Genomic DNA, 18,462 nt, shown 5'->3' with positions numbered 1-18,462 from the left:
AATAACAACCTGTCACCGTGTACAAATGGAAATGTCAGTTATTGAGGAGATTAGTGTCTCTCCCTTCTCTCCTGTGTTGCTGCAAGGGATTTTGTGGCTGGCTGAGGTGTGATCTTGGTCTATAAATACAATGACTTGATGACGACCACCTCTCCACCTGCCTGCTCGTCTTGACTCGTGGACACACACACGCCGTCACACAGTACAGCCGAGCAGAGGATTCATTCTAGGCCTTTGACTTAAACCCACTCATCACAGTGTGACTGAAGACTGGAATGACGAGGTCTGCCTCCAGCCCTGTTTAACGCCATCCCTAGATATTGGCTGCTTTCCAAACGGCACCCTATCCCGTTATGCACTTGGGCCCTTAGGGCTCTGGTCAAAAGTAATGCACTATAGGGCATTTGGGACGTTACCCACCATTAGCATGTTGGCTATGGAGGGATTAGGAATATGTTTATCACAAATCAAGTTTCTTCTGATGGCTTAAATGTCTTCTGTTTTGTTAATTACCATTCGATTCTGGGTTGATGTGGAGGGAAACAAGAATGGACTAGTTGGTGGGAACTGATTATCATTTCACCCTTAGGCTATCAAATGTAAATCATATATATGACCTAAAATACAGTAATATCAGTACTTCTATTCCTTCTAGTAAATGATACTGACTCGTCGTTGAAAGGTTCTTCAACCCATTAGTGGCTATGACCTTGTGCCTCTCTGTTCTCAGTCTTCTCTGCTTGTATCACCATCTCTATCCATCCACCTGTCAGTTGTTACTGAACCAAACTAATTATGATATCGAGGCAAGTCAGTCAGACTTTCGGAGCTCCTAAGTTGTGCTCAGTGATTTGAAAATGGCAGCCTCCTGTCTCCTCTGACTGTAAGTCACTCTGGATAAGTTAAATGGATGCTCGATGACCAGCATGTAAATCTGAACTGTAACTGTTACCGTGTCATTGTTTGCAGGTCATGTGACCTCCTGGTCCAGGTCCTCCAAGAATACAGGGACCAGCAGCACCTGGGTCAGACAGGAGCACAAGAAACCGTCTGAGGTAAGTCACTGCCAACTCCATGCTCACTCACTGGTGAGTCTCAAATGGCACTTTATTTACTTTATAGTGCACTTCTTCTTTTCTCCAGGGTCAGAAATAGTGCACTATATAGGGAATAATGGGCCCTGGTGAATAGTGTGCCACTTGGGATGCAGACACGGACTAATAATAATTAATACATGGGATTTAAAGTGCCTTTTTAAGAAATCCAAGGCGATTTGTACAGCAAGAGAGTTTAAAAACAAAATGAGGATAAAACTATAGAATTAAAAAGAAATAGAAGCTACACAGGGTTTTTTTCTGGATCAAAAATATGCTTAGGTGGTGTCTGGGGGGCGTGGCAAGGGGCATGGTCGGCCTGTTGCATGGATCAATTTTCGAGGCCCTCATCTTGGCGGTGTGGAGTGTTGCATTTTTAAAGCACATTTTCTGCAATATCACATTCTGCGATGGAGCTGAGAATCTATTTCATGCATTTGTCTAATGTTGTGTTTTGCTCAAACATAACAAAATCAATACTGCGAAATTAATTGTTTTTGAGAATTTTTAAATCTCCCTGACTGTCTAGCTTTTATTTTGGGGATTGTTAATTCTCAAAGAGTATAATATTTTCAAGTATTAAGGGTCCATTATCATTTCTACATACTTTAAATCTGGGTTTTAGTCGTTTTTAAGTTTACACTGAAAGCACATTTTTCCATCCCGAAAACACATTTCTTAAGAGTATAGACATATATTTTACACCCTTAGGCGGCCCGCCCAAGGATTTCAATGGCAGAAAAATCCTTGGCTACTTCGCTTAAGCTAAAGCTGAGTAAGGGCTGAGGGGAAAGCCAGACTGGACTAGTCGGTTTTTAGTCAATCACTCAATCACACTTATTTATTAAGCCCTTTTTACACCAGCGGTTGTCAAAGTGCTTATATAGAAACCCAGGATGGGTCGAGGGATACTGTGGCCCTGTTCAGGGTTGCTACTGGCTGGGGGCAGAGAGTTGCAGAGTTTGGGGGCAGCAGCGCTGAAAGCCCGGACCCCATGGGGTGCAGTCTTGTTTTTCGGGAAGGGTGAGTATTCCAGCAGGTCAGAGGTATGAGGGGCAAGGTGTGGAGTAGGATCTTGTAGGTAATGTGGAATTTGACAGGGAGCCAGTGAATGTGGTGGGGCTGATGTGTTCCCAGGGTTTGATGTATGTGTTGACCCTGGCATTGGAGTTCTGGACGTACTGAAGCTTATATAGGGCTTTGCCCGGACACCCCGAATAGGACTCCAATGCAGTAGTCCAGACATGATGTAACAAAGGCATGTATGAGGGTCTCCACTACCTGGTCCGTGAGGGATGGTCAGAGTCGGGAGATGTTGATGAGGTGGTAGAAGGCTTATTTTGGTGATGGACTTGATGTGTGACTCGAAGGAGAGAGTGGGGTCCAGGATGACACCCATGTTTCAGACCTCTGTTGATGGGCAGATGGAACAGCTGTCAATCGACATCATGACACACTTTCTTGAGGGGAGTCTTGGGAGCCATCAGCATGACCTCGGTTTTATTGCTGTTGAGTTTGAGTAGTTTGGATGTCATCCAGTTTTTGGTATCCTGGAGACTGGGGTGAGAGGTGGGTTTAGTTTGGGTGTCATCCACATAGCAGTGGATGTTGAGAACATGGCAGCGGATGATGTGGCCCAGGGGAAGCATGTATATGATGAACAGCAGGGGTCCAAGCACAGAACCCTGAGGTGGGGGGTTTGGAGTCTCCAAAGAACAAGTACTGTTTCCGGTTGCCGGGTAGGACTGGAACCATTTGAGTGGCATTTGGACCGTATCCATGCGGTTGTGGAGGATGCTTATGCTGTCAAAAGCAGCAGAGAGTTCGAGTAGGATAAGGATATTGAAGTGGCGAGAGTCGGCTCTAATTAGGAGGTTGTTGAACACTTTTACCAGTGCAGTCTCTGTGCTGTGCTTGGCCCGGAACCCTGAGTTGAAGAGGTTCATGCATGTCATGGCTGGTAATTGTTCAAGTTATCGGGGTCCAATCCTTGTTTCTTTAGGATGGGGGGGATAACTGAAGCTGCTGGTAAATGGAATATATTTTGACAGAAAAAGGTCCAGAAACATATTGCACACCTCAAGAGAGCCATTGATGGAGGAGTAATCCAGGGGCTGGAGTAGTCTGATAGTTGGAGAAAAGGGTTCCAGGATTGCCTTGGCCGTTATTGATGAGGTTGTAGTATACTGATTTTGCCTGGGCGAGAGCATCCTTGTAGTCCTTGACATGCTCCCTGTAAGCCTCTAAGTGAACTGTGAGACCAGATTATTTTATAGACCCTCTCCAGTTGTCGGCCAGTGGACTTCAAACAACACAGCTCAGGGGTAAACCCTCGGGGGGCAGATAAGGAGACAGTCCTAGTTTCCAGATGGGCAACGGCGTCAAAGCTGGAGGAGAGGAGCGTGTCATAGTGAGACACGAGCTCCACGGCAGAGGACGGAAGAGGATCGGGGCTGTTGTGTTTTTGAGGCCTGTTTCCTAGGACGGATGTGCCGACAGTTTTATTGTTCCTGTATGTAATGTTCCGTTTTTGCCGCAGCTTTGGAAAGATCCAGGCCACGCAGGTTGGAGGGTGTAAAGCCTGTCGAACACGAGGTCCAGAACATGGCCTTTTGTTAATGTGTTGAAACCTGTACATGCTGTGTAATGTTGAAACAGTCCAGGAGAGACAGGAACTTGGCAGAAAAGCCACTATTGTTGGAGTTGACATGGATGTTGAAGTCACCCAACAGTAGGGTAGAAGGTGACATGGCGCAGACGGACATGAGGACCTCAGAGTAACACAGAGGAGCGTTTTGGGAGGGCGGGAGATGAGCACAACTTGTTGAGGACCAGCCATGCGAAATGCCAGACGTTCAAAAGATGTATCATTCGGTATGGGAAGCACTTTGAAGTCTGTACCATGAATAACAGCAAGCTCCCCGCCCGCCCGACCCACAGAGCGAGGTTTTTGTAGGTACACACAGCCTGGTGGAGTAGCTTGATTAAGCACCAGAAAGTAATTTGGCTGCTGCCAGGTTTCTGTTAAGCACATCACGTCGATATCTTTATCCACGATGGCATCGTAAACCAACACTCATTTCTTATTGTAGAGAGCGAAAGTTGAACAACGCAAACGAGTTGTATTGGGTAGGAGAGGAGGAGGCATGGTGAACAGAGCTGTCCACAGCTTAGATTTGCACCAGGGCAGTTCATGTTACAGTTAATTTGACTCACTCTGTGTGTATTTCCTGTGGTGTGTGTATTTTCTGCGCGAGCACTATGGCAGTAGGTATTTTTTAAAATGTATTTTTAATTAATTAATTTTTTAACATTTATTTAACTAGGCAAGTCAGTTAAGAACAAATTCTTATTTTCAATAAGAATTTGGGTTAACTGCCTGCAAAACAGTGGGTTTAACTGCCTGTTCAGGGGCAGAACGACAGAATTGTACCTTGTCAGCTCGGGGATTTGAACTTGCAACCTTCCAGTTACTAGTCCAACGCTTTAGCCACTAGGCTACCCTGCCGCCCTCGGCATCCCGACGCACAATCCCTAGGTCGTGGCGCGCCTGTAGGGAAAACAGGGCTTTAATCCGGGTAGACAAAGTGGTAGAGTTCGGCAAGGAGTACCTTATCCGTGTCATGATGGCATCCCCATCCAGGCATGGGGCAGGCCAGTGAAAGGTCCTGGGGTACAGTAAATCCCCCAGCCCACAGCAGAGGAGCCAAGGCAGTAGTAGTAGTAGAATCCACATCACTGTACAAAAACAGGTAGGAATGCAGAAAACGTGTGGGGTCTACCTGTATAGTTATCCGAGGAAGGCAACTCTGCCGGTAGACAACCCGCAAAACGAAGGTCTAGTTGGTAGTAGTCAGGTAAACAGACCGGATGGCTTTTTACTAACACTCAGCAAGCAAGACTCCGCAGGCATCAAAAGGTGGAACTGGTAGGCAACAAATCCTGTTAAGCAAAAATCACAATGATCAACACTAAGTAGCAAACAATATCGCAGTTTCAAGAGGATAAGCGGTAGCCAAAGCATGCCAGCGTACTCTCCCGGAAATGACTGACTGACTGACCTACTGACTGACTGTGACTGGTGATTAGGTTGTTGGAGTCCCATGAGGTAATGATAATGTGACTGATTGATTGCTGATTTGTGTTGTGAGCCTGTTGCTGTAATGGTGGTGGGATAATGGTCGATGATGTCCTCATGAGTTTATGGTGTGGTGGGTCCATTGAGGGAGGTAATGATAATCCACTGAGGATAATGACCGTATGATAATGACAGTACAATAATGCAGTGTTTGTTCCTACAGTAGATGTCCTTGTGAGCTGTGCATTGTGGGATGTGTTGGAATCTGTACACCATGTGTGCATCCCAAATGGAACCATAAACACTATATGGTGCACTATTTTTCACCGAAGCCCGATGAGTGAAAAGGATGCCATTTGGGATGTAATCCCATGACGTACCTGGGTGGTCCTTTGCAGTAGGCCTTGCTTTTTAGAAGAATGTCCTCTACTTCATATTTTGGTTTAAAAACTAACAATTTAACAATTTGACTAAACCAAGTGAATACAGTGATGATATGATTATGGGTTTGCTGGCTAATTATCAGGTTGGGTGCCCATAGGTCCATGAAAGGTAGGCACTACGGGATTTGAAATGACCAGCCCACATAGGACTCCAGTCAGAAGTAGTGAACTATGTAGGGTATAGAGTGCCATTTGGGACTAAGCCCTAAATAGAAAGATGGCAGGAACCTCCTAAAAAGCAGTACCTACGTTTCCTTCCAGATGATATGTTAAGAAGCGCTCAGTCACCACAGGGTAGGCTGCTGAAATGAAAACCACTCTCAGTAATTACAAGGTTTCTCCTGCAGCCAAAGCTGAGCCCTGTTAGCCTACTTTTTGCATCAGATGTTTGGCTTGGGAAGTGTGGAGGATGGTATGGGAAGTAGGCCCTAACTACACTTGCACTAGTCTGTTATAAGAAGGAAGGAGACTTTTGAGCTCTCCATAATTTTAATTATATGAAAAAATATACAAATCCTTAAAAAAATAAAATAATCAAACTACAACAGTAGACTATATTTGTGCCATCTGTTATGTTGCCATGTTATTATGCAAAGATCTTGTCATTGTTTCGGAGGGATTTGATTTGAAGTGTCGTTCCTTAGACTAGTCTGAGAGCAAGGACACTGTGAACCAGTCGTGTGTTCACTGGCTTTGACAATTCAAAATCAGGGCTTTAGCGAGATCCCTTTGTTGTGTCTCTGGAGGATGCTGTGACAGTTGTCAACACGTTACCAACATCGGCAAGGGCACACAGAGCCTTTCCTCAGGCTCTAACAGTTCTACAGACTGAACAAAAACAAATGTTTTTATTCATATGGCTCGTGTTCATTTGTGATTCTTTGGGGAACTTTGCTTGTTTACCGCTTGATAAATAGCTGCTGGCTAAAATATGGAAATGTAATGACAATGTTGTCCTGTGTGTGTGTGTGTGTGTGTGTGTGTGTGTGTGTGTCATGATTGAGTAAATGTAAATGACCAGGTTCTAATTTATTGTAATGCTAAATAAAGGATTGTTTGTCTTGAATGAGGTCCATAGGTGTAAATGTGTTTAGTGTGCGTTATGTAGATTTTTATTAGTGCTCAGTTAACTTTCCGTATGCTTCCTAGCCAGTATTTTCAATACCTACGTACTCAGTGGTTTCAATACTAACGTGCTCAAGAATGACTAATATTAGGAAACAAGATCTCTCCCACTCTACGCCCAGAGGAAGGAAGTTGCCTTTGCAGAGCATGCAGGTGTGAAACTCGCTCACACAGGGGAAGGGATGGGTGGGGTGTCCGAGTCTCCCGACAGTGGCCCAGCTGCTGGAGCTCATTAAGGCGGGTAGGAACAGCTGTGCAGATCCACGGCAAACAGCTGCAGGAATGTGTAGATAGGGGTGTCCTGTCCTCTCTCTCCCCCCCCCCGCCCCCAAGTGAGTGGCTGCCAGTGCCAGGCCCAGTGAATGGCTGAGTGGCCTGCCTAGCTGGTTGGATGTCACTGGTCCGCGCTGCTTCGCATGTCGACACCAACCGGAAGAGAAACGGGCTCCAAGATCCCCGCCAGCCGCTCTATTAAAATCTCAATGTAGGCACTGGTCTGGTGCCAGGTAGAGGAATCCTTACTGCTGCATAGAAACCATCTGAAATCATCAACCGATGCCAAGAATACCAGAGATGGACGAGGAGCCTGGATTCTCTGTTCTCAGGCGCAGGCAAGCCAAGCCCCACTCACTGGTAAAATGGAGATGCTTATCCGAGTGTACGCATCCAATCGCGCAGTGTGTTTTGTTCTTCGGTCATGCGTGACACCTCTATTTTACTCTGCAGTTTTCCGTGATCTTCATGGCAACAAATTTGATGGTTGGGTAGGCAGCTCTGGCTGGGCTTTTTGGTGCTGGGAGGGAAATGGAGAAAGTTCTGGCACATTAAGTGTCACAAACAGCTTCTTCAAAGCGGCAGTCTAGGTTTGACCCAGGACCTGGTATCTGTAGGGGAAAAGCGGCCTAATGTTTGCTATTATCTCCCTCCCGGTACTGCTGGCTCTGCATGCCTAATTGATCCAGAAGAGGCTCAACTCTTTGTTTCTCTCTGAGTGCAAATCATTCTCCCTCAGCCAATTCTGCATTGTTGCTGCACTGGCCACTCTCAAGGACATTGTGAGCTATTCAGGGGGCCAGAGTTTTCCTTAATCTCTGTTTTATTGAAAGTTTATGGAAGGAACTTTTTATAGAGTAACAATCTTAGCCAGAAAAGCAAAAAGGGAAGACATTTAAGTTGACATTGGATGTCTCGGCAGCATCTTGCCGTGTATTTTCATAGTTTACATTTAGGATGCAGTCAACCCTGTCTATGGCCTCGTGCATTTGACATGCCAAACCTTTTTTGGGACAGTTGAGTTGGCCTTCCTTAATGTCAGTGATGTTCTGTTCATCTGCACCCCCTGGATTTGCTCTGGGTTTGCCTTGTTAGCAGCACATTCACCACTCTCTCAAACGGCTAACTCTGCACTCTCGCTAGTAACGCCGTGGGCCAGTGAGGCGTGAAAGGAACTAGCCCGGCTCGGAGTCGGGCACAACACCGACGGAAAGTGGCTATACAAGAAGGGAACTATAGACACCGCTGACAGACTATCGTGGGTTTGCGAGATGCTGGACATAGCTAACAAAAAACCGAACTCTCTGAGAATGTATGCACAACTGGTAAATAAGCACTTATAGGCTATGTCAGCCAGGTGGCTAGCTGCCAGCAGACTTCTATTAGCACTGTGGTAGCTAATGCTAATAAAGTCTAAAGGCCCAGGGTAGGGTTTACTTAGCTAACATATGGAATTGTTTTAAGATGGTTATACCAAGGATCATTTAGCGAATTTTTTTATATATTTTATTTTTTTATTTATTTATTTATTTTTATAAAAATATTTTTTTTGGTGGGGGGGGGGGGGGGGGATTGGGATTAATGCATTGAATAACATATCGAACAGTCAAAAAAAGGAATCAAAAGGAGGTAAGTTTTTTAAAGTGTCTGTCCTATATCTGAAAAAAAATAATTCCACGGCAAAACATCTGTATACCTTTTTGACGTGGTAATGCCCCATTCACTTCCATACATTTTTCAGCCTGGTACACGGTTACATTCAAAGGAGTCCGGTGATAGTTGTGGGGTTTGCGCAGCAAAACACAGTGTTCTTGAAAGTTTGATCTTTCCATATTAGTTTGTAGACCAAACCTTTCAGACACTACAGACATTTTCGTGAGAATACCATTAAAAAACGTGACGAAGTAAGAAGCTAACGTTAAATGGAGACAGTCCTCTGCAGGAGCAAAATATAGGCTACTAAGTTCATCATAACTTTGCTTTACGGAGGGTACTAGTGAGACAAAGTGGTATGGCAACTGAATCTTAGCCAGAAAAGCAAAAAGGGAAGACATTTAAGTTGACTTTGGATGTCTCTGCAGCATCTTGTCGTGTATTTTTCATAGCTTACATTTAGGATGCAGTCAACCCAACTATGGCCTCGTGTATTTGGCATGCCAAACTTTTCGGAACAGTTGAGTTGGCCGACCTTCACGTCACTGACACTTGATATTGGGTTAAATGCAGGAATTTAGTGCAGGGTGAATGCCGTTTACACACCTTTTTTTTTTATTTGTGGTGAGGCTGAGGCAGGCTGCAATGTAGAGGAGACACGGAGAAAGCGTAACAACTCAAGCAAGCAGATTAGAGGGTTTAGTACAGTGGTTCCCAAACTTGGGGTCAGGGACCCATGTGGGGTCCCTTGGGAAAATCTGTACAGTTCTAAAAATGTCATAAGTTTTCGTTTATATCGATGTTTGTCTACAGCATCTTACTGCTGGTTTGCCTATGAAGCTAAGCAGGCTTGGTCCTGGTCGGTTCCTGGATGAGAGCCCAGACACTGCTGGAAGTGGTGTTGGAGGGCCAGTATGAGGCACTCTTTTCCCACTGGTCAAAAAAAAAATATATATAAAATATCCCAGGGCAGTGATTGGGGGCATTGCACTGTGTAGGGTGCTGTCGTTCAGGTGGGATGTTAAACGGGAGTCTTGACTCTGGTCACTAAAGATCCCATGGCACTTATCATAAGAGTAGGGTGTTAACCCTGGTGTCCTGGCTAAATTCGCAATCTGGCCCTCATACCTAATCATCCCCAGCTTCCAATTGGCTAATTCACACTAATTCAAATTGTTCAGTCAATTTACCTGGTAAAATAAAAATTGTCTCGATCGCCCACTAGTTGTTCTTAGTGTTGTATTTTTATACCATACATCACTGGTTAAAAGGTAGATAAAACTTGGTTCAACCATCTAGGCAGAATAGTTTTTTGTTGTTCCATTTAAGTAGGTATTCTTCCCCTCATTTCAAGCAGGTTAGTGTTTTTTTGGTTTGTTATGAATCTTGTTCTGGAGGCACAAAGTCATAAAATTTGATTTTAAACCCAACCTTAACCACACTTCTAACCCTAATGCTTAACTCTAACCTTTTATATTCAGACAAATTAAAATGTTTGTTTTCAGAAATCTTTACAAAATTGCCAATTTTGACTTTGCTGCTGGCCTATCTGAAGAGAAATCGCTCAGTTTTGCCTTCAGGACATAACTCATGACAATAAACATCAAGGTCATTTCAATGCCATTTTAGAAAATGCAGACAGTGCCGACATATTACGCATGATGATATTTGCATTCCCTATGTTGTGTGGGATATTGGCCCATTGTTGTACCTCTGTCTCTTTTGATGCGCTTAAAATGTGAATGTGGGAGAGTTGACGAACGGGATCTGTTTGCATTGCGCATGCTCTCAAAGAGACGTATACAGGAAGGCTACTGTGTTACTGAAGGACGTGACCTTTGAATGAGGCTTACAATTAAAGTGATTTAGAAGAGCTTTTCTCAGTCAACCATAATTCACAGCGATTTGTGAAGAAGCCTGTCCTTCACCGAAGAAGACTAAATGAGCTCATTTCAGAAGTGGATTGTTTTAGAAATGACACTGAAACTTTTTTTTTTCTTTTTTTTTTTTTTTTCTTTCTTCCCCCCCCCCCCCGAGTGCTTTTGGGGGATCGGGGACATGCCCACCCTCTCCACCATCTTAATTATTTTGTAAACAAATGTGAGAAGGTCAACTCTTTCTATAAAAAAAAAAAAAAGAAGAGAAAAAAAAAGGACATTCTACTCCAAAATGCATGAAAATGTAAATGTGTTGAAACCATCTGAAATATAACTGATGCGCTGTAGGGAGATGAGGAGCAAAGTGGTGGCTGTGTGCTCGTGGCTCTCAATTGCACCACTGCTCGCTCTGTTTGCTACAAATCTACTTGTAACTTGTCACTGACTTTTTTTTAAAGGGAGTGTTCCTTCATATTGCACGCAGACAGACATAAAAATGGTACCCAGAATTAGAATAACTCCTGGATATGTCAAAAAAGGGCTTAATTGACAAAATCTCGCACTATCCCCTTTTTTAAAGTGCAAAAAATTATCATTATAATTAAGCGAGGGCGCCGCTGCTAAATGAATATAGGGTAAACACTGGTGACTGTGGCTTTTCTGTCCGACAGTACATGCTCTTCTGTGGTTCTGTAAAGGATATAGCTATAGCCTAGCTGATCTCTCAGCTCACTCGCTCGCACACTCACACATCACATCCACCCTGAGCCAGGGGTTATCCAGTGAGCCAGAGGAAATCCTCCCTGCCTCTCCAGAGGGAATAACCTCACCTTGGGAACTGGAAAAGGCGGACTCTCCTCATCTCAGGGACGGTTCAGCGCACACAGCAACCCAACCTGGCGAACATGCTGTCCCAGCAGTCCCTTCTTTTTCTGACTGTCTGTCTCCCTGCCCCGGCATATACTATGTTCCATGTCCAAGAGCTTTGGTTTACACACAGAAGGAAAGTTATTGGAAGAATATCAGGCAGTGAAGCTTCCCAGTTGGAGTTTGTCTTGGGAAAGAGGGAATTTTATTTTCTCTTTTTCGCTATCTCACGCTCTCTCTCTGGTTGTATATGACATGATCAAATGCTGGTATTGCCGGCCACATGTAGTAGAGGGTCCTGGCCTTGGTCTCTTCCTCTGTTGGGTACTGACGCCAAGACAGCCCTGGTGCCTGGGCCTGTGGCTCCGTGATAAGGTCAGATGTGTCCAGCGACTGAGGATCAACTCTCAACCGCTGCTCTGGAACGGCAGGGCCCTAATCGTCTCTGGAATGGCCAGGGAGGGGGAGCTGGGGGGCTGGGTATGCTGCCTGCTCTGTGGCATGTGGAGCTTCCAGAGTTGTCAATTATATTTGAAAGCGGTTGATTTCAGGAAGGTAACAAATTCAAAACAGGGTTTTCTATAGTTAGTGTTCCATTACAAAGAACATATTTGTTGCTTTTTTTGTTGTTTTAAAACATGATACAGTAAACTCTCAGTAACTCTTCATCGTCTCAAATGGCGAGACTGACTAGCTACCAAATGGACAGACATCATTAGTGTGTTTGTTCGGGAGCAACACTGTCTAATTAGTCAGGCAATGCCCACATTATTCTGACATATTTTAGAATGTAAAATTATGTGAATGTCAATGTATAATACCATTGTGTCGGCCTATATATTCCTGTCGTGGTAATGCATACATTTTGGGGGGGGGGGGGGGGGGTTCGTCTATTAGCTATTACAACAATAAAATGTAGGTCCTTAGAAAATTCCTTGAAAGACCTTGAATTTGACTTGCCAATGTCTGTATGAACCATATTTAGGCTACTTGCTCAGCCCGCAAATGAAAGCGAGAATCACCTGCTGTTGAAATTATGCGTGCATAGTTTGATTTCCTGTCATATCTTGACCCGGGCCAGTATGTATTTTTTCCATTTGTGCCAGTAGCTTTAAGTTGTTACTGGCTAATTGACCTGAATATGGAGACCTGCTGTGTGCGGTGCACGTAGGGCCTACTTGTCTACCGCTTTGTGTAGCTGTTAGGGGTGGGGGGCACTTTTCCGTGAGAAGACAAACACCACTCGAGCTCTGCCACCTTCCATTGCAGATGTGGAAGTGCGAAATCGGTGGATGCGGTGCATTGAGACACATCCAAAGCTAGATATCTCACGTACCCGGCCCGCCACAGGAATCACTAGAGCGTGGGACAAGGACATCCCGGCCGGCCCAACCCTCCCCCAAACCGGACAACGCTGGGCCAATTGTGCGCTGCTAGAATGGGTGTCACGGTCGGCTGCGACAGCCTTGGATCGAACCCGGATCTGTAGTGCCTTAGACCACTGCGCCACTCAGGAGGCAACATCGTCTACTGATTTTGAGAATCTCAAGTCTGTATCAGCACAGCCGATGTCCCCTTACAGTGTGCGAGGGCACCGTGGCTGCTCCACTTACTCATTCCTAGCTCTTACCACTTATGCTGCACAGAAGTTAACACACTTGAGTAATTCATAATGGCAACAATGTCCATTACAGGCTAGACCGCTTATGCAAGAAGATACTAGTAGCGTCCAGGTTTATTTCATAGCATACAGCTGAAGCTTACATCAATTCACTATCCTAGTACCTTGTTTGGGATAATAGGCAAACAATGATACAAAATATTGCTGATTTCAAAGTTGATTGTCACTAGAGTTGCAAAGGGTCGGAAACTTTATTCTGGAATTTTTCCGGAAGTTTTCCATGGGAAGTTGAGCCCTGGAATTTGGGGAATTTTGCTTAAAGCTAACCTTTTTTTGTTGGTTACACACAAGTCAATTCTAGGTCTTGTGGCATATTTTGGTTAAACTATCCCCAATTCAATGGAATCGCAACCCTCTGCATGCACAGTGCATTCTTCATCACATGTGCAGTGCACTCTTTCATCATGTACAGCTGATTCTCAAGATCTTGCACACTAATGAGATGCTATTGAGCACTACTACACTGTCTGAGCCAAGGACTACATGCTTTCTGGTAAGGTTAGATTACCATACTGGGTTGGGGTGAATATATTTTATGACATTGTTTTTTGTTAACTAGTAAATAGTAGACTAATAGTAAATCATTTCTAACTTGTTAACAATTTCTGCTAGTAGTTTTTGCTACCATGTGGGTTTAGCTTGCTTGAGCCTGCTAACTGAGTGTTAATTCACCTGATTCCGTACATATTTCATTTTAAAACATTCATCTTACAAAGGAGTTGTTTAATCTAACTGCTTAACTATTTATCTGTACATGGAATTGTTTTTATTTTGACTTTCTTTGAATTAAAATAAATCTTTACAGGAAATGCCACGGGCACTATCTGATGTGTGGAGACATTTCACTGGAGCTAACGTAGATGGAAACGCTGTGTACATTTGCAAATACTGTGCCAAATCATGTGTGAAGAATGCAACAAAGATGCAGAATCATCTGGCCAAGTGCATAAAGTTCCCTCAGCGCTCACAACAAGCAATTTCTGACAACTTCTATTCAAGGTGAAAATTATGATTCTGACAGGTTTTCGATAGCAATAGCTCACGGTCCTCGTGGAATCAGAAGTTTTTTTGAATCAATGGACGAAATGCTGATGAATGTCTTGCTCGAGCTGTGTATGTGACTGGTTCACCTCTGCTCACAGGCCGTGTGTATCAGAAGAGATTTCTGAATGTTCCCTGCCCAGCATACACCCCTCCAACCAGACATGTTTATCTACTCATTTGCTGGATGCGGAGTTCAAGTGTAGGTCAAGCAAATCATAGAGAAACCAGACTGTACTGCAATCATCTCTGATGGGTGGTTGAATGTTTGTGGAAAAGGAATAATTAACTACATCACCCCTCAACCAGTATTTTACAAGAGCACAGACGCAATGGACAACAGACACACTAGTCTACATTATAGATGAGCTGAAGGCAGTCATCAATGACCTTGTACCACAGAAGGTATTTACACTGGTGACAGACAATGCTGCGAACATTAAGGCTGTTTGGTTTAAAGTGGAGGAGTCCTACCCTCACATCACACCCATTGGCTGTGCTGCTCATGCATTGAATCTGCTCTGAAAAAAATGTATACACTCTGCAAGAGAGCCAAGGAAATGGTTAGTTATGTGAAGGGTCAACAAGTTATAGCAGCAATCTACCTCATCAAGTGAAGTGAGAAGAATAAGAGCACCACATTGAAGCTACCCAGCAACACGCGTTGGGGTGGTGTTGTCGTCATGTTTGACAGTCTCCTGGAAGGGAAGGAGTCTCTCCAAGAAATGGCCATATCACAGTCTGCCGATATGGACAGCCCCATCAAGAGGATACTCCTGGATGATGTATTTTGGGAGAGAGTGGTAAGCAGCCTGAAACTCCTGAAACCTATAGCAGTAGCCATTGCACGGATTGGGGGAGACACTGCCATCCGGTCTGATGTTCAGACTCTGCTTGCAGATGTAAGAGAAATCTCTACTGCCTTGCCCATTTCACTGTTACTCCAAGCAGAGGAAACTGCAGTTCTGAAATGCATCTAAAAGCATGAAGACTTCTGCCTGAAGCCCATATACGCTGCAACGTACATGTTGGACCCCAAGTGTGCTGGCAAGCACATCCTGTCTGGTGCAGAGATCAAGGCCTATGGTGTCATCACTACTGTGTCTCGCCACCTTGGCCTGGATGAGGGCAAGGTTCTTGGCAGTCTGGCGAAGTACACTTCCAAGCAAGGGCTTTGGGATGGAGATGCAATATTGCAGTCATGCCAACATATCTCATCAGCCACCTGGTGGAAGGGACTTTGTGGATCTGAGGCTCTTTCCCCTGTTGCCTCCATCCTTCAAATCCCACCAACATCAGCTGCCTCAGAGCGCAACTGGTCCTTGTTTGGGAACACACACCAAAACACGCAACAGGCTGACCAATAAAAGGGTTGAAAACTTGGTGGCCATCCAGGCAAATTTGAAACTTTTTGAGCCTGACAATGAGCCATCCTCAAGGTTGGAAAGTGACAGTGGAGATGAGGCCTCAGACTCTGACGTTCAAGAGTTGGACATTGAGGAGGTCCAAGGAGAAGACATGGAATCCTGAGAGGAAGACAGACTAGAAACTAAAGCTTTGGTTATCATTTTACAGATGTATGTTGAAAACGTTTTTGGGAGATGCGATGGATCATTGGGGTTAATTTAATATTCCCTTTTATTGTTCAGTGAAGATTCAACTAATTTATTTAAAGTTCAATTTGTAATAAATGTTTATTTTCTTTCTATTGGAAGGATTTAATCATTTGCAATTATGTCTGCTTATGATAAGGTAAAAGGTTTATGTTTCTGGCTCTATATGATGTGGTAAATATATCCAATGCAAAAAAACAACATTTAAATGATATTAATTTGCATATTTCAGTTAATTCCCACAGAAAGTTTACACCTCTGAATATTCCCCAAAATGTGCAACCCTAATTGCCACCAAAAATATTATTCATTCATTTCATCTCCCCCGCCTCACGTCTCTCCCAGTCAAGATCATCTTTGCTCGAGCACCGAACTGTGTGTGAGAATGTCATTTGTCTTAAAGAGACAGCGCACACTTTTTAAAAATAAAATATGTTTCTTCTATGGAAATGTTGTTGATCAGTACAATAAAGTAGGGAATGTCTGTAGCCCCATGACATGAGCCACAACAAGCTCAATAACTCAATACTCTTATTGCATATGCATTCACCTGTATTTGGCCTAGGCTACATCTTGATTTACCCAGTGTATTAATAGACTAGAGATTTACCAGTATGTAGTTTGGTTAAAAAAATGTTTGATTTGTGTAATTGGCTCATTAATGCATTTGTAAAAATCCAATTTCAAATGTAATGATATTGAACTCAAAAAGAGTCTGGGTCAAGTGCCCCCCCCCCCCCCCCCCCCCCCGGTATCATTTTGATATTCAGTATTGTCATACTAAACCTGGTTTCTGTATCGTGATAACACTGGTTTTTGTGTGGATGTGGAATAGTTTCAGGAAGGGTTGGCCTGGACAGTGAACTACAACTGAAGCGATGGGCTGTTCAAGTTGACATGGTATAGGCCTATATGGATAATCTATGGGAGCATCCATTCAAGACATTTGCTGCTATTGGCAGGGGGAGGGGATCGGTGTCTGCGAGTGGGAAGGTGCATGCAGGACAGAAGGGGCGAAGGAGACTAAAAAGACTGCCTCTAAAAAAAAAAAAAAACGAATATTAAAACCTTGATTCTTGCGATTTCCTGGAATTTAGAACATCGTGCTAAAACATACATTTGAATTAACCAAATGAATTTGATATATCGCCCAGACCTAATTTGAGTCCAACCCATTTTTATTCTGGGCTTTGGCTGCTCTGCAGTGGGACAGCCTACAATCCCTCCCTAAACACGGCGCCTCGTCCACAACCATCCTATTCATGATCTCTCTTGGTCTCGAAGTAATGGCTTCATGTGTTGTTCCAGTGAGGAGAGGGGAGATGCCTGGTGCTGATGTGGTCTGTGGAGATGCTGCTGTGTCGTTTGGCCTGAGTCGGCTGGGGAGTAGTGGCCAGCCGCTCACGGTTTGGACCCCATTGGATGCGTCCCAGATGGCAACCTATTCTCTCTATAGTGCTCTACTTTTGATCAAAGCCCTATCGGCCCTGGTCAAATGTTTTGTACTACACGTGGAATAGGGGGCCATTTGGGAAGCAGGTTTCTGTCTGTAGACGGCCAGTCTGGTGTGTTTTGGCAGATGGCTGCAGCATTGTGCCAGCCTGGTTTAGACGGGTGTAGAGTTTGGCATTGAGACTGGTGTGGAGGTGAAGGTGACCAACCTTGTTGACAGACCTGTCTGGATTCAGCTGAGAGATGGGGGATGGAGGAACGCTCTTGAAGTGTGTCTGTGAGGTGTGTGTGTGTGTGTGTGTGTGTGTGTGGGGATCGAGGAAAGGGTGTGTGTGTGGTTGGTTGGTTGGGGAGGTGTTAAATTCATCTCCAGTGTGGTTCATGACCCCTGCTGTGCCTCTCCCTGCTCGTCCTCTCTCTCTCTCACTGGGCCGTGAGTCACTAGGCTAATGCGGTGAGTGTAAATGGTGAGACACACCCCCCACCCTAAACTCCTCCAGACCGTCAAAAACACCAATCATTAAAGCCACGCGGGCGCTAAAATTAGCTGCGGACATCTGTCATGACGCTGAAGGAGGTAGTCATGGTTTTAGTGCTAATTTGTTGTTGCTCACTCACTCAATTGAAGGGTTTTTTTGGCATGGGAAACATATGTTAACATTGTGAAGTAGATAATAAACAAATATACAGTAAACATTACACTCACAGAAGTCCCAAAAGAATAAAGGCATTTCAAATGTCATGTCAAACAGTGTTTTAACGATGTGCGAATAGGTAAAGTGCAAAAGGGTGCCCTTTTCTTGTGGCAACAGGGTCACACATCTTGCTGCTGTGATGGCACACTAGTATTTCACCCAGTGGATATGGAAGTTTATCAAAATTGGCTTTGTTTTTTAAATTATTTGTGAATCTGTGTAATCTGATGGAAATATGTGCCTCTATGGTCATACATTTGGCAGGAAGTGCAGCTCAGTTTCCACCTCATTTTGTGGGCAGTGTGCACATAGCCTGTCTTCTCTTGAACTCTCTGTGTGTCTCTCTTTCTCTGCGTCTCCCTCGCTCTCCAGCCTCCTGTAGTGTAGCCTTAAGTCAACATGAGCCTTTTTGAAATGTACGACACTTTTCAGAATTCTGTTAAATCCGTTGAAGTTGTCAGTTTGTTTTTCCTTCTACTTAAGTCTTTTTTTCTTTTCTTTTTTTTCTCATCCTAAATGGCCTTGAGACTTGATGCGGGCAGCAGCACTGTAGCAGCAGCAGTTTCATGC

The 18,462-nt window shown here is 44.3% G+C and overlaps 1 protein-coding gene across 2 annotated transcripts in view; it reads left to right on the top strand.

The window, feature by feature from the left end:
* LOC109892947 (protein Jade-1) overlaps positions 1–18,462 on the top strand; it is a 144,731-nt gene that overhangs the window by 15,858 nt on the left and 110,411 nt on the right. For both annotated transcript variants that reach the window (XM_031826889.1, XM_020485873.2), the window contains one exon: positions 970–1,055. In XM_031826889.1, the coding sequence (XP_031682749.1) occupies positions 970–1,055 (86 nt within the window). The remainder of the gene's footprint in view (positions 1–969; positions 1,056–18,462) is intronic.

The sequence above is a fragment of the Oncorhynchus kisutch genome, linkage group LG6, assembly GCF_002021735.2.
Source record: "Oncorhynchus kisutch isolate 150728-3 linkage group LG6, Okis_V2, whole genome shotgun sequence".
Lineage (NCBI taxonomy): Eukaryota > Metazoa > Chordata > Actinopteri > Salmoniformes > Salmonidae > Oncorhynchus > Oncorhynchus kisutch.
Note: the sequence above shows the minus strand (reverse complement) of the source record. Positions and strands in the feature narration are given on the sequence as shown.